Source organism: Dendrobates tinctorius, unplaced genomic scaffold, assembly GCF_039654945.1.
Source record: "Dendrobates tinctorius isolate UK_male_01 unplaced genomic scaffold, ASM3965494v1 ptg000191l, whole genome shotgun sequence".
NCBI classification, from domain to species: domain Eukaryota; kingdom Metazoa; phylum Chordata; class Amphibia; order Anura; family Dendrobatidae; genus Dendrobates; species Dendrobates tinctorius.
In genome coordinates this window covers 11409237-11423054 of record NW_027361858.1, presented here as the reverse complement: position 1 = coordinate 11423054, position 13818 = coordinate 11409237, and the positions used below count along the sequence as shown (strand labels likewise).

Genomic DNA, 13818 nt, shown 5'->3' with positions numbered 1-13818 from the left:
TAATCCTAGAAAATTCGCACAAATTGGGATGAAAACCATAATTACAGAAGATTGGTGCATTTCCGGTAGATTGATTCACTCAACTGTTAAAAGCAAACTCGACAAGAGGTTAAAACGAAGACCAGTCCTCCTGTCACACCGTCACAAAGTACCTTAAAATCTGTTCCAAAGATTAATTTGTCCTCTCAGTCTGACCATTGGTTTCAGGGTGATAAGCAGATAAAAATGACAAGTCAATCCCTAGTTTATTGCAAAAAGCTCTCCAAAATTTAGACACAAATTGTACTCCCCTATTAGACACAATGTTCAGAGGGATCCCATGTAACCTTACAATATAAGAGATGAGCAACCTGGAGAGTGTCTGTGCATTTGGTAATCCTGACAAAGGAACAAAATGAGTTTGTTTGCTGAATCAATCAACTACCACCCAAATAGCAGTCTTCCCATCAGACAGAGGCAAATCAGTAATGAAATCCAGTGACAAATGAGTCCATGGTCTTTCTCGAATAAGCAATGGAGCCAATTCTCCAGTAGGCTGGCTATGACTGACTTTGGTGCATGCACAAAATTTACAAGCAGATACAAAATCCTTAATATCCTTGTGCATGGATGGCCACCAAAAAAGTCTAGCACTGGCCTTCCTTGTGGTAGTAACCCCAGAATGACCACTTAAAACAGAATCATGAAATTCCTGTAGCACCTGCAATCTTAGGTACACAGGCACAAATAATTTGGACCCTGGGGAAGTAGAAGGAGCTAACGACTGGGCTTTACAAATCTCCTTCCAGCTCCAAGGTTACCATAGACACCACAATACATTATGGAATAATGGAGGATGGAGGTTCTGGAGGAGAAATGAAATCTAGACTATGAGATAAAGCATTAGCTTTCACATTCTTAGACCCTGGCCTGAATGTAATAGAAAAATTAAATTGAGAGAAAAACAAGGACCATCTGGCCTGTCTAGGAGTTAACCTTTTACCCGATTCAATGTAAGCTAAATTCTTGTGATCCGTGATCACCGTAAATGTATGAACCGCCCCCTCCAAAAAATGCCTCCATTCCTCAAAGGCCAATTTGACAGCAAGTAACTCCCGATTCCCAACATCATAATTTCTCTCCACCAGTGAAAATTTTTTAGAAAGAAAAGCAGATGGACGCAGGTTAGTCGTAGTTTTGGGCCCCTACGATAAGACTGCCCCCACTCCCATCTCCAAAGTATCCACCTCCACAATGAATTTGATGCTAGGAATAAGGTCAATAGCACAATCATAGGAACAATGGGGAGGTAGTATCTCCGCTTCTTTTTCCGAGAACACATCTCCGAAGTCCTTCAGGTACCCCAGAAGACCTTCCAGACTAGAGGAGCATATTTGTACATTTTTTAGGCATTTCTTGGAATAGTTGGGATTCCATTTCACAATCTCCTTCAGACACCAATCAATAACTAGATTGTGAGTCTGCAACCATGGAAACCCCAGTACCAATCCACTAAGTAAATTATCCAATACAAAACAGGAGATGGAATCAGAGTGGAGTGCTCCCACTTGGAGAGTGAAATCCACCATTTCTCTCTTGACCAAATTGTGAGCCAATGGTGTCTTGTTAAGGGCGATGATTTGAATGGGTATTTCTAAACTAACTGTCTTATTTTCAGAACCAGGTTCTCAAAGGAAATCATGGTATTTATCAGTATAATATCAGAGGAAGAAAGAGGTACCTGGGAGCCTGGGTGACCTCCTCGGTCGTCACCCAGACTCAGACGTTCTCCCGATGGTTTGGTGGCTTGAGGATGAGTTGGGCAATTTTTAAGAAAATGTCCAGATAGACCACAGTATAGACAGAGCCCGAGATCTTGTCTGTCTTCTCTCCACAACACGAAGACTGGCAACGGGGAAGTATAACACATGGTCTGCTGGTCAGCATGTCTCTCACGGATTCTGTGGTCCATTTGTATGGCCTGAGTCATGGCCTCCATCAGAGAACAAGGGGCATCATGGAGGACCAGAGCATCCTTGAGTGTCTCAGAAAGGCTTTTTTGGAACTGGCACCTGAGAGCAGCATTGTTCCATAGAACTTCAGTGGACCACTGCCGGAACTCAGTACAGTAGTCCTCAGCTGTGTGACCCCCCTGTGCCAGTTTCATGATCTTAGCCTCTGCGACCTGAATTCTGTCGGGTTCATCATATATCAGACCTAAACTGTCAAAAAAGTCATCAACGGAAAAATGTTCTGGGGCTTGTGAGGACAAAGAAAATGCCCAGGTCGGAGGACCCCCTCGCAGTAGGGACATGATTATTCCCACCCGCTGGAACTCCTCCCCTGATAACCGTGGGCGCAGGGTAAAAAATAACTCACGGCTCTCCTTGAACACCCTAAACTGGTCTTTCTCTCCTGAAAATTTATGAGGGACTGATATGACAGGTTCGGGAGAGACAAACTGTACATCAGAGGGTACTGACGTCACAGCCACTTTCGGCAGTGAGGCGCTATGGAAGGTCTTCATCTAGTTACTTATCTGACCCTGCAACTGATATTGCGATGATTCCAGACTCTGGCAATCCTTCGCCAGATCCTGAGTCATCTGCATCAAATTTGCCACCTGGTCATAAAGCATGTGAACAGGATCCATAGTGGTGAAAAAGAAAAATGTAGCAGCCAGATGTAATGTGACGCTGGTCACTTCTCATGGCCAAGCCTTGAGTAAGGGTCCCGTTTCACTTAGCGACGCACCAGTGATCCCGACAACGATACAACCTGGTAGGGATCGCTGGTGCGTCGCTAAATGGTCGCTAGTAAGCTGCCAAACAGGCAGATCTCTTCAGCGACGCAGCAATGATCCAGCGATCAAACACAGCGATAGATGCTGGCCATCGGGATGCTGACGACCAAAAAATGGCCCAGGACATTCCTGCACGATCAGCGATATCCAGCAGGGGGGCCGGTCGCTGCTGCGTGTCACATGTAGCGAGATTGCAGGCGAGATCACTGTTGCGTCACAAAATCGGTGACACATTAGCAATCTCGCTTGCGATCTCGCTATGTGAGATGGGGCCTTAAGAGTGGTCAAGGGGTCCAAGGTCAAAAGCAAGGAGGGTACATCATAAACAGGAGGACGAGACAAAAGCGTAGTCAGGTAACATTCCGAGGTCAGCGTACCAGGAGGATAACAGATCAGAGCTGAAGGGGTTAAACAGGCGGATAGTCAGAGCAAAGTCCAAAGTCGGGCAACAGATCAAGCATATAGAACTCAAGGCACAGGAAGCACAAAGCACAAACCTTACAAGATGAATGTACGTCTGGCAGTAATGTGGGAGAAGCGGCTCAGTTAAGTAAGCATGGCATTTACCCGGAATAGTGAATACCTGGAGACTACGATGCCTCCCAGTCACGAATTGACTAGTCGAGCCATCAATAAATACACTGGAAGCTCAGCATGCCCCTGAACCAGATTGGATGGCCATGCTTTCAAAGTACTGACAGCTTCAGCACGCCCCTGTACCGGAATGGATGGCTGAGCTGTCTATCAAAGTACCGACAGCTTCAGCACGCTCCTGTACCGGATTGGATGGCCGAGCTGTCAGTAACTGCATCCCAGACACCCTGAGGGGTGGATCTGTGACACATACATTAGGCGGTGTGGAGAGTCAAAACTAATGCCTTTGACAACCTTAAATAACAAATGAATTTATTGTTTCGCTGGCACAGAAAATGCTCCACACTCCTGCTGAAAGAAACCAGTTTCTAGATAATGACGTGTTAATATATGGCTGTTGTGCTAATAAAATGGCTTTATACATAGATCATTGATCACCTGAGTTAAATGCAGGGTTTAAATAACACATACAGTGGGGAAAAAAGTATTTAGTAAGCCACCAATTGTGCAAGTTCTCCCAATTAAAAAGATGAGAAAGGCCAGTAATTGACATCATAGGTAGACCACAACTATGAGAGTCAAAATGAGAACAAATCCAGAAAATCACCTTGTCTGATTTGGAAAGATTTATTTTGCAAATTATGGTGGAAAATAAGTATTTGGTCACCTAAAAACTGTCACGGTCCTGACAGTGCCGGCGTGCAACCACCGCTGAGCAGGGACTCACCCACACTGCAGAGGGGCCCGGGGTCAGATATGGCCGGGCAGCTCAGGCAAACAGGACCTGGAGACGCTGCAGTTAGCAAGCAGCGAAGGACCTACGGTCATGTGACTGCAAGGGGCAGGGCTTAGCGTCCTGCTGCCAGAGATCGGCAGAACACTATACAGGAATACTCAAGTCAGACAAACGGGGTCATACACAGAGATAGCAGTAAAGTACCAGGGATGAGACAGAACGGATAGTCGGGGCCAAGCAGTGGTCAAAGCCAAACAGACATAGAAGGTACCAAGCAGAATCCAACAAGCAGTATCCAGAGAACATACCGAGTCGTAACCAAAGTATCAGGCAAACAAGAACACAGCACAAACACACTCGGGGTCAACACATTCTGCCAAGGGCGAAAGTATAACTGATGGGGATTGGAGCTTCCTGAGGCTATAAAAAGCTTTCCCAGAACCAAGGAGAGGCCACAATAATAAGCCCCAGGTGTGCAGGTAAGAGCCTGCACTGGGATCATAACATTTAACCCCAGAAGTGCAGGTCATCAGCACTGGTTCCAGACATTAACCCCAAGCGTGCAGGTCCAACCCGCACTGAGATCATGACAAAAACATGCAAGATTTCTGGCTCTCACAGACCTGTAATTTCTTCTTTAAGAGGCTCCTCTGTCCTCCACTCATTACCTGTAGTAATGGCACCTGTTGGAACTTGTTATCAGTATAAAAGACACCTATCCACAACCTCAAACAGTCACACTCCAAACTCCATTACGGTGAATACCAAAGAGCTGTCGAAAGACTCCAGAAACAAAATTGTAGCCTTGCACCAGGCTGGGAAGACTGAATCTGTAATAGGCAATAAAAAAAATAAATAAATAAACAAGAGTAGGGACTGTCCCACAAGGGTTGCCGTGAAGTGGCGGGATGGCTTGTTCATTATTTTGATCAAAATTATGTTTACTAAATACCTTTATTATTATTACTACCTTTATGCATTATTTGCAGTATATTTTTTACTTTTTAGTTCAGAATATTTGTGTTTTTTGCTTTGTTTTCTCTGGTTAATGGTCATGTGTTAATATGCACTTACATTGTGCATACACATTAACTTACTTTCTCAGTTCAGATTTGTTTTTTATTCATTTCATTGTGCATTCAGTGCATATATGGGTGTGACCGCCCTTTTTCTGAGCTGGGAAAGCCATCCAGTCTGGCCTAAGCTGTTACTAGTGGTTCAGCCGCTCGATCCTTATTCACATTTACGTCACTTGGCAAGTGAAAAGGTTTTAAATGCTAGAGTAGGGACTGTCCCACAAGGGTTGCCGTGACGTGGCGGGATGGCTTGTTAATTTTGATCAAAATAATGATGTTTACTAAATACCCTTATTATTATTATTACTACCTTTATGCATTATTTGCAGTATATTTTTTACTTTTTAGTTCAGGATATTTGTGTTTTTTGCTTTGTTTTATCTGTAATAGGCAAGCAGCTTGGTGTGATGAAATCAACTGTGGGAGCAATAATAAGAAAATGGAAGACATACAAGACCACTGATAATCTCCCTCAATCTGGGGCTCTATGCAAGATCTCACCCCGTGGGGTCAAAATGATCACAGGAACGGTGAGCAAAAATCCCAGAGCCACATGGGGGGATCTAGTGAATGACCTGCATAGAGCTTGGACCAACGTAACAAAGCCTACCATCACTAACACACTACACTACCAGGGACTCAGATCCTGCAGCGCCAGACATGTCCCCCTGATTAAGCCAGTACATGTCTGGGCCTGTTTGAAGTTTGCTAGAGAGCATTTGGATTATCCAGAAGAATATTGGGAAAATGTCATATGGTCTGATGAAACCAAAGTAGAACTGCTTGGTAGAAACAAAACACATCTTGTTTGGAGGAGACAGAATGCTGAGTTGCATCCAAAGAACACCATACCTACTGTGAAGCATGGGGGTAGCAACATCATGCTTTGAGGGTGTTTCTCTGCAAAAAGACCAGGATGACTGATCCGAGTACATGAAAGAATGAATGGGGCCATGTATCATGAGATTCTAAGTGCAAACCTCATTCCATCAGCAAGGGCATTGAAGATGAAACGTTAATGGGTCTTTCAGCTTGACAATTATCTCAAGCACACCACCTGGGCAATGAAGGAGTGGCTTCGTAAGAAGCATATGAAGGTCCTGGAGTGGCCTAGCTAGTCTAAAGATGTCAACCCCTAAGAAAACCTTTGGTGGGATTTGAAAGTCCATGTTGCCTAGCAACAAGCCCAAAACATCACTGCTCTACAGGAGATCTGGATGGAGGAATGGGCCAACATACCACTAACAGTGTGTGGCAACCTTGTGAAGACTTACAGAAAACATATGACCTCTGTCATTACCAACAAAGGATATATAACAAAATAATTTGATGAACTTTTTTTAATGACCAAATACTTATTTTCCACCATAATTTGCAAAATAAATCTTGCCAAATCAGACAAGATGATTTACCTGGATTTGTTTTCTCATTTTGACTCTCATAGTTGTGGTTTACCTATGATGTCAATTACAGACTTCTCTCATCTTTTTAAGTGGGAGAACTTGCACAATTGGTGGCTGACTAAATACTCACTAAGCCGCCTATACATTGGTTGTGTAATCTTACGCAGAGGGAAACATTTACAATCACGCATAACTGCATATACCACAAACTGTCCTATATGTTACAAACTGATTTACGGTATATGAAACATTTCTATGAAATAGCGTTTGTGCGTAGTGTGGGTCAGGGAAGTCAGGAGACTGCAACAGTCCTCTCAGTCTGACATAGGAGGCAGGCAGGGAATAGAGAGGAATGGCAGGAGAGCTTTAAGTACATTTGTCCACCACAAAGCACCTGCGGCTCATTTTCATTCAGTTTCAAAGCTGGATTTCTCAGAAACTGTACATAGATGTGTGTCATTAGTTTAAAGTATAAAATCCTCATGCCGTTAGTTACCATGTCTTAATAAAAGTTCACAGAAAGCAGAAACAAAAAGAAGCAAACGACGAGCCTAAATAAGGTCCTCTGTACATGATATTTAGAAACCTTCTATTTTTTAAATCTAATAGAATGTGGTGGAAGGAAACATTATTTGAAGAAATACTGGGGAATGTATTCTTTATTCCTCATGTTGTGATTAAATTCTTTTTTTGAATAAAAATAGGTGTATGCGACAGTGGATCTCTCACACATGATATGCATTTATTTTGTACCCTTTGTCTCTACTACACATATTGCTGAAATACAATACTTATATACCCTACATTGGGAGGGGATAGATAGATATGAGATAGATAGAAAAAAAGAAAGCACAGGAGCACTATGCATAAGTTTAGGTCATGTTTGGCCGGGTTGACAGCCCGAGAGAAGGCATTTATAGTAGAACAGGGACCCATCAGATGGAGGTCACCTTGCCGTGGTTGATGGGCATACATGAATTGGCCAATTTATGCGCTAAGAACCTTCATTTTTCATTTATCACTGTAAGTACATTTTTTGAGAAAAAAATCTAGAGTCAATGTTTTTTAGTGTTTTCACATGGCCTAAACTTATGCATAGTGCTGCTGTGCTTTCTTTTTTCTATATAATGCAGTCTTGCAGCTTGCACATGTTCACACTTAGGAGGTGCTTGTCAGGTTTTTCTATATACTAAGATAGATAGATAGATAGATAGATACTGGTCAGATGAACAGAACAAAAATTGCCATCTACTTCTTTACTGCTAATGTATTAACATAACACTGTAGACTAAAATAAATGCAAAACAAGATTTACCTCCTCTTGTACTTCTAACACAGGCATGATTTCCTTTTTTTCCAGACTCGGTGTATAACTCTTCTTAAGTCCTAATATGAAGATGCCTTAGCATGCTCTGGATGATTCTTGCTCTTTCCTGGTATTTGTGAAATCTCCAGTCACCCTCAGGGAAACAGCCCAGCCCATTATTACAAAGCACAATAAGATCAGTACTGAGCTCATCAATATTTGGGAGCGGCACAGATTAGTATGGGTGTTAAGATTGGAAGGTATATGCCACTGGCACTTATGAGCAAGACATTTCCTGTCTAGAATAAGCAAAATTACAAAACTTGATGTACACTATTTGCAGAGTGAGAACCAGATTTTGACTGTAGATCACCACTTTAGTAGGAAATTAGGAATACAAATGACCAACCTAACAATCATAATTAGATATTGCAGATGTCGAGTTGATCTAAAAACAGTTGCCAGCACAGCCAAATAATTTTTTTTGCACCTTTGTTACCCTTTCTTCCTCCAAGAGTCCTAAACTTGTTTATTTTTCTGTCGGCTTAGGCTACTTTCACATTTGCGCCGTTTTGCACAGCATTTCGTGCGCACATGAAACGCAAGCAAAAAACGCTTGCAAACGCATGTAAACGTAGCGATTTTTTGACGCATCAGCGTGCACATGATGACAAAAAAATGCAGCGTTTGTATGCGTTTTTCAATGCTTTTTTACATGCGTTTGCCATTTTTAGGCACATGCGTTCTCTAAGTGTCACATTTCACAAGAGGAAAATCCTTGAAAAATTCTTGAAACAGACTCCACCAATGGGACACCAGTGGGTGTGTGTCATGGGAATTCTTTACATATACCCTGTTTACAGCTGAATTCTTCAGATTTTGTTGCTTTTTCCTTTGTCAACATGGATATGTGCTGGAACAGTTTTCGCTTCAACTTGAATCTGGACATCGCGCTGGCTCAGGCTTTTGCATTTGCTTGCCAGCCACAAAGGGAGAGAGAGACAGCGAAGACGACAGCGGCGGCGTTTGTGGATACATCCGATTTATTGAACTCTGTGAAAGCTGTGGAGCTTACCACACCCTCTACAGTGAGCTCCAGGGAAACCCGGCGAAATTTAGTGACTATACCTGGATGTCTCAAGAAAGCTTCATGGATTTGCTTGCTCATGTTCAAGAATCCATTCGGAGACAGGACACACAGCTCTGTTGTGCAATTCCTCCTGAGGAATGGCTCCTGGTCACATTACGGTACGTAATATTTAGAAACCAATGCCTGCATAATTTTTTTTGTTTTGCCATGTACTATTCCAAAGCATGCAGAATTATTGTTCTGCCATGTACTAATATTTTTTTATTTTAGTGTTTTAAAAAACCCTAGACATAAATATTAATTTTTGTTCTCTCTCTGTTTCACAGATTCCTGGCTACTGGACAGACCCTATCTTCACTCCACTTCCAGTACCGGCTTGGAATATCAAGCTTGTCGGGAATAGTTGCCGACACCTGCCGGGCTTTGTGGGACGTTTTCTGTCCAGAATTTATGACCCTGCCCACCGCGGAAAAGTGAATTGATATTGCTGAAAAATTCTGGACAGTCTGCAATTTCCCCAACTGTTTGGGAGCGGTGGATGGGAAACACATCCGGATAATCAAACCCAAAAGAAGTGGATCGGAGTACTATAACTACAAAAAGTACTTTTCTACAGTACTCATGGCCATTGCGGATGCAGACTGTCTGCTTGTTGCAGTGGACATTGGGGCATTTGACCGGGACAATGACTCCCAGGCTTTTAAGAACTCGGACATGAGCCGTCGGTTGTATGGCAACCATTTTAGTTTCTCCATGCCACGGCCTCTTCCCCACACCAAAGGTCCACCACAGCCATTTGTAATGGTTGGGGATGAGGCATTCCAAATGTGCCAAAACCTGCTGAAACCCTACTCCAGCCGGGAATTGGACCACACGAAAAAAATATTTAATTACAGACTGACCAGGGCCCGAAGAACTGTTGAGTGTGCTTTTGGGATTCTTGTCTCCAGATGGCGCATTCTCGCCACAGCCATTGGAAACAGTGGATGAGGTGGTGAAGGCGTGTGTGGTTCTACACAATTTCGTGATGGCTAAAGAGCACCCTAGCTTTGAACTCGATGAACCAGATGCAAACCCATTGCCTGAATTCACTCAGCACCCTCTCAGGTCATCAGTTGAAGTTGGCCAAATGAGGGACCAATATGCGGCCTACTTTATGTCTGATGTAGGACGTGTGGAATGGCAAGATCAAATGGTGTAAAAATTGTTTTCTTGATGTTCTTCTTTAATAAAAAAAACTGTTTTTATACCTATACTGAGTGCACTCTGTTTTTATACACTTCAATACAATAATCACCTGCCCAGGTGTGCCAGTTAATTCAGGATGTGGTGTTTTGTGCATCATGAATTTACTACTACTCCTGACCAGGTGAGTATACATACACACAAGTTGTATGACCTTTATCATCTCTCCAGTTTTTGTTCAATTTGCAGCGACAGTGGAGATAATACAACTAATATTTTATCACCTGGCCTGATGTTACAAATAGTGATTTTGGGATGCAATAGTATCCTTCACTCTTTATGACACCTGACCATGTGAGTATAAATATTAGTTGTATGATATCCACTGTTGCTTCAGTATGAACGCATACTGGAGAGATGATAAAGTTTAAACATCTTCTACAATCCCCAGGCCTGGTGTCATGCTGAAGTGAGGATGCCCAATAAAATGCATCCTGACTTCAGAATGTTATCACACCTGGGCAGGTGAATACACATATGAGTTAACTTCCAGCATCTCTCCAGTCTGCGTGCAATAGATAATGCAGACTGAAGCGACGCTGCCGGTTAACTCATATGCATATTCTCCTGGCCAGGTGTTATAAATAGTTATGATACGAGGCCAGGGTATTGTAGATATGATGTGTATTTTCTCCATCATCTCTTCAGTTTATTCACCACACACTGAATAGAGAATGTGGTAAATTACAAGGTATATCTAGAATCCCCTGGCCTTGTGTCACAAAGAGTGAAATGATGATGGTAAAAAACACCATCCTCAATTCACTCTTTATGATACCTGTCAAGGTAACAATAGATATGCCTTGCACTCAACACCATCTTCTATTCAGTCTGTGCAATATTAGCATACTGAAGAGACTGGTGGTGAAAATACAAGTCATATATTTGTTTTTGACTACACATATCTCCAGGACTGACACAAAAAACATGTGTCAGTAATGGAGCTATGTGGTGGCAAAAACAAAGTGTATGGCGCAGTGTGTGTACAGCGCAGTGTGTGTAGGCAGCAAAAAACGCATTAATCAAACATTATTATGGAAACCAGAAATTAACATTTATTTAAAAAAAAAAAGTTTTTATTAGGAAAGACGTTTGGGGGAAGATGTTGGCAAGTTGGAGGTGTGGAGAGACGAGGAAAGGCTTAAAGGGGAGGAAGGGGTTCTAGGGGAACAAAGGTAGGGGGAAGGGAGCTCAGAGATGGAACTGGAGGCAGGGGGAGACACAGTGTGAGGAGAGGGGGGAGGGACAGACAGAATTTTTGATTTTTTTTGTTTCCGGTGTCCCGGTGTGTCCTGCCTGGACCTTCTGGCACTGTGTGACCACCTTGGATTGCTTGACCACCTGGAGCTCGTGGACCTTGGGTGTGTTTCCACAAAAATGGAATGAGGGTCACCCCTCTGCTGCTGCTGCTCGGTGGTGGCAGTGCTGGTCCATGCAGGAGGAGCGGTGGCGGTGGTGGTGCTCCATGCAGGAGTAGCAGTGGCGGTGCTCCATGCAGGAGTAGCAGCGGCGGTGCTCCATGATGGTGGTACGGTGGTGGTGCTCCGAGCAGAAGTGGTGGCGGCGGCGGTGCTTCAAGCAGGAGGAGTGGTGGCGGCATTGGTGCTCCAAGCAGGAGGAGCGGTGGCGGTGCTCCAAGCAGGCATGGTGGTGATTGTCCAGACAGGAGCAGCGCTTACAATGGTGGTGTCCAGCAGCACTCGGCCTTGGGGTGGTGTAGTGGTGTCTGGCTTGGCTTGGAATGCAGGTGGCTGTGCAGTGGTATACAGCAGAAGTCGGTAGTGAGGTGAAGCGAGTCAGTGGTGGCGCAGTTGGAAATGACACCACTGACTGCTGCACGTAATGACTCTGCTGCATAGCCTACAAGAAATCAGTGTTGTAAGCCTGCATCACAGTCAGCTGGAGATCTGGACTAAGGTGTTCTGCCATGGCCCATTCAATTTGGTGGAAAAATTGGTGCGCTGGTCTGTTGAGATCGGCTTCCAGATGGTCAAGGTGACTGTCAACAACTTGGAAGTGGTGTTCTATGAGGGTAAAACTGCTTTCCACTCTGTCTGACAGCACCTTGAGGCCATTCTGAAAGACCGAGCTCAAGTGAAGGAACACAGGCATGACATTCCTGTCCAAGGTCCTCTGCCACTGGTGGGAAGTGCCCGCAAAACCAGTGGCAGAGACCTGGGACAGGGGAAGACCTGACATACCAGCTTCCTGGTCTCCAGCTGTCTGTGTTGCCGACCCACAAGCTGCTTCCTGGCTGTCGGATGGCTGGGATGGGTCCGAGGTCGTTCGATGAAGGACCGCTCCAGGGACAGTGTTATGCCCACAGGGCATGAAGATATATAGTGGACTCACTAGACCACTGATGGTGCAGTGGTAGCTGTATAACCGATACACAAGAGACAGGAGAATGAGCTTCAAAAACCAAGGATGTTTATTACCGGAAGCAAACAAAAGGAAAAGGTGCCTGAGGGAAGAACCCTCTGGACCACGACACAGAATCACATAGTGGAGCACCGGGCAGGGTGTACCCCTATACAGGGGCTCCCCTGTCACAACACCAGGTGACCTTAACGCCGCGATACCCGGACCAGAGGGACGACCCATACAGACCGTATTGAGGAAGTGGCGAGAATCCCAGAAGTAATCTCAGAGAGGCTGATCTAGCTGACAATGGTATCTGGATGGTTCCGAGAGGAGAGCCTTGGTCAGTTTGGGGTAGAAACCAGAGTGTCCAGAAGGATCCAGGATAGGAACCGCCAGCAGAGGATTCTGAGGAGACATAGGTATTTAGAATAAGTCTAACAATGGCCTTCAGAACACAGAGCACAGCAGAGTGTTCTCCCATATGCAGCTCTCAAGTCCAGCTCACCCTAGCAGACACTCTGAGTAGGACAAGAAAGTACTCATCCTCTCATCCTCGTACACTGGCTTTGAACGCCTACATTGCCAAACTGATCTCATTAGAGATGATGCCCTTCCGCTTGGTTGAAAGTGAAGCTTTCCGAGAGCTCATGGCCTACGCTGTCCCACGCTATGACCTACTCAGTCGGCACTTTTCTCGAAAAGCCATCCCTGCCCTCCACCTGCATGTGAAAGACCACATTGTCCATGCACTCAAACAATCAGTGAGTGGAAAGGTGCACCTCACAACAGATGCATGGTCCAGTAGGCATGGCCAGGGTTGTTACGTGTCCATCACTGCGCACTGGGTTAAGGTGGTGGATGCAGGCTCAACAGGGGACAGCGGCGGTGGAACAGTGCTGCCTAGCCCACGGTATAGGAAACAGTTGGCTGTAGGCGTTCGACCCTCCTCCATCTCCTCCTCCAGAAGCAAAAGCTCGTCGACAGAGCGCAGTCGCACAAGCACTCCATCCGCAGCTGCCAGTGTTGCACATGAGGTGTCCCACTATCGAACAGCTAGTGGTAAGCGGCAGCAGGCTGTTCTAAAGATGATGTCTTTTGGCGACAACAGACACACCGCGGAGGTACTGGCCGACTACTTGCAGCGACAAACTGAGTCATGGCTGGGCAGTCTACATCTTGAGCCAGGCAAGGTAGTCAGTGATAACGGCCGGAATTTTGTGGC

The 13818-nt window shown here is 44.7% G+C and overlaps 1 protein-coding gene across 1 annotated transcript in view; it reads right to left on the bottom strand.

Annotated features, from left to right (window-relative positions):
- The window catches only part of LOC141055753 (thioredoxin-like), a 67536-nt gene extending 59472 nt beyond the window's left edge, over window positions 1-8064 (bottom strand). The window contains exon 1 of the mRNA XM_073552448.1: window positions 7907-8064. Coding sequence (XP_073408549.1) covers window positions 7907-7933 — 27 coding nt within the window. The 5' untranslated portion in view covers window positions 7934-8064. The remainder of the gene's footprint in view (window positions 1-7906) is intronic.
- Between the last annotated feature and the right edge of the window lie 5754 nt (window positions 8065-13818).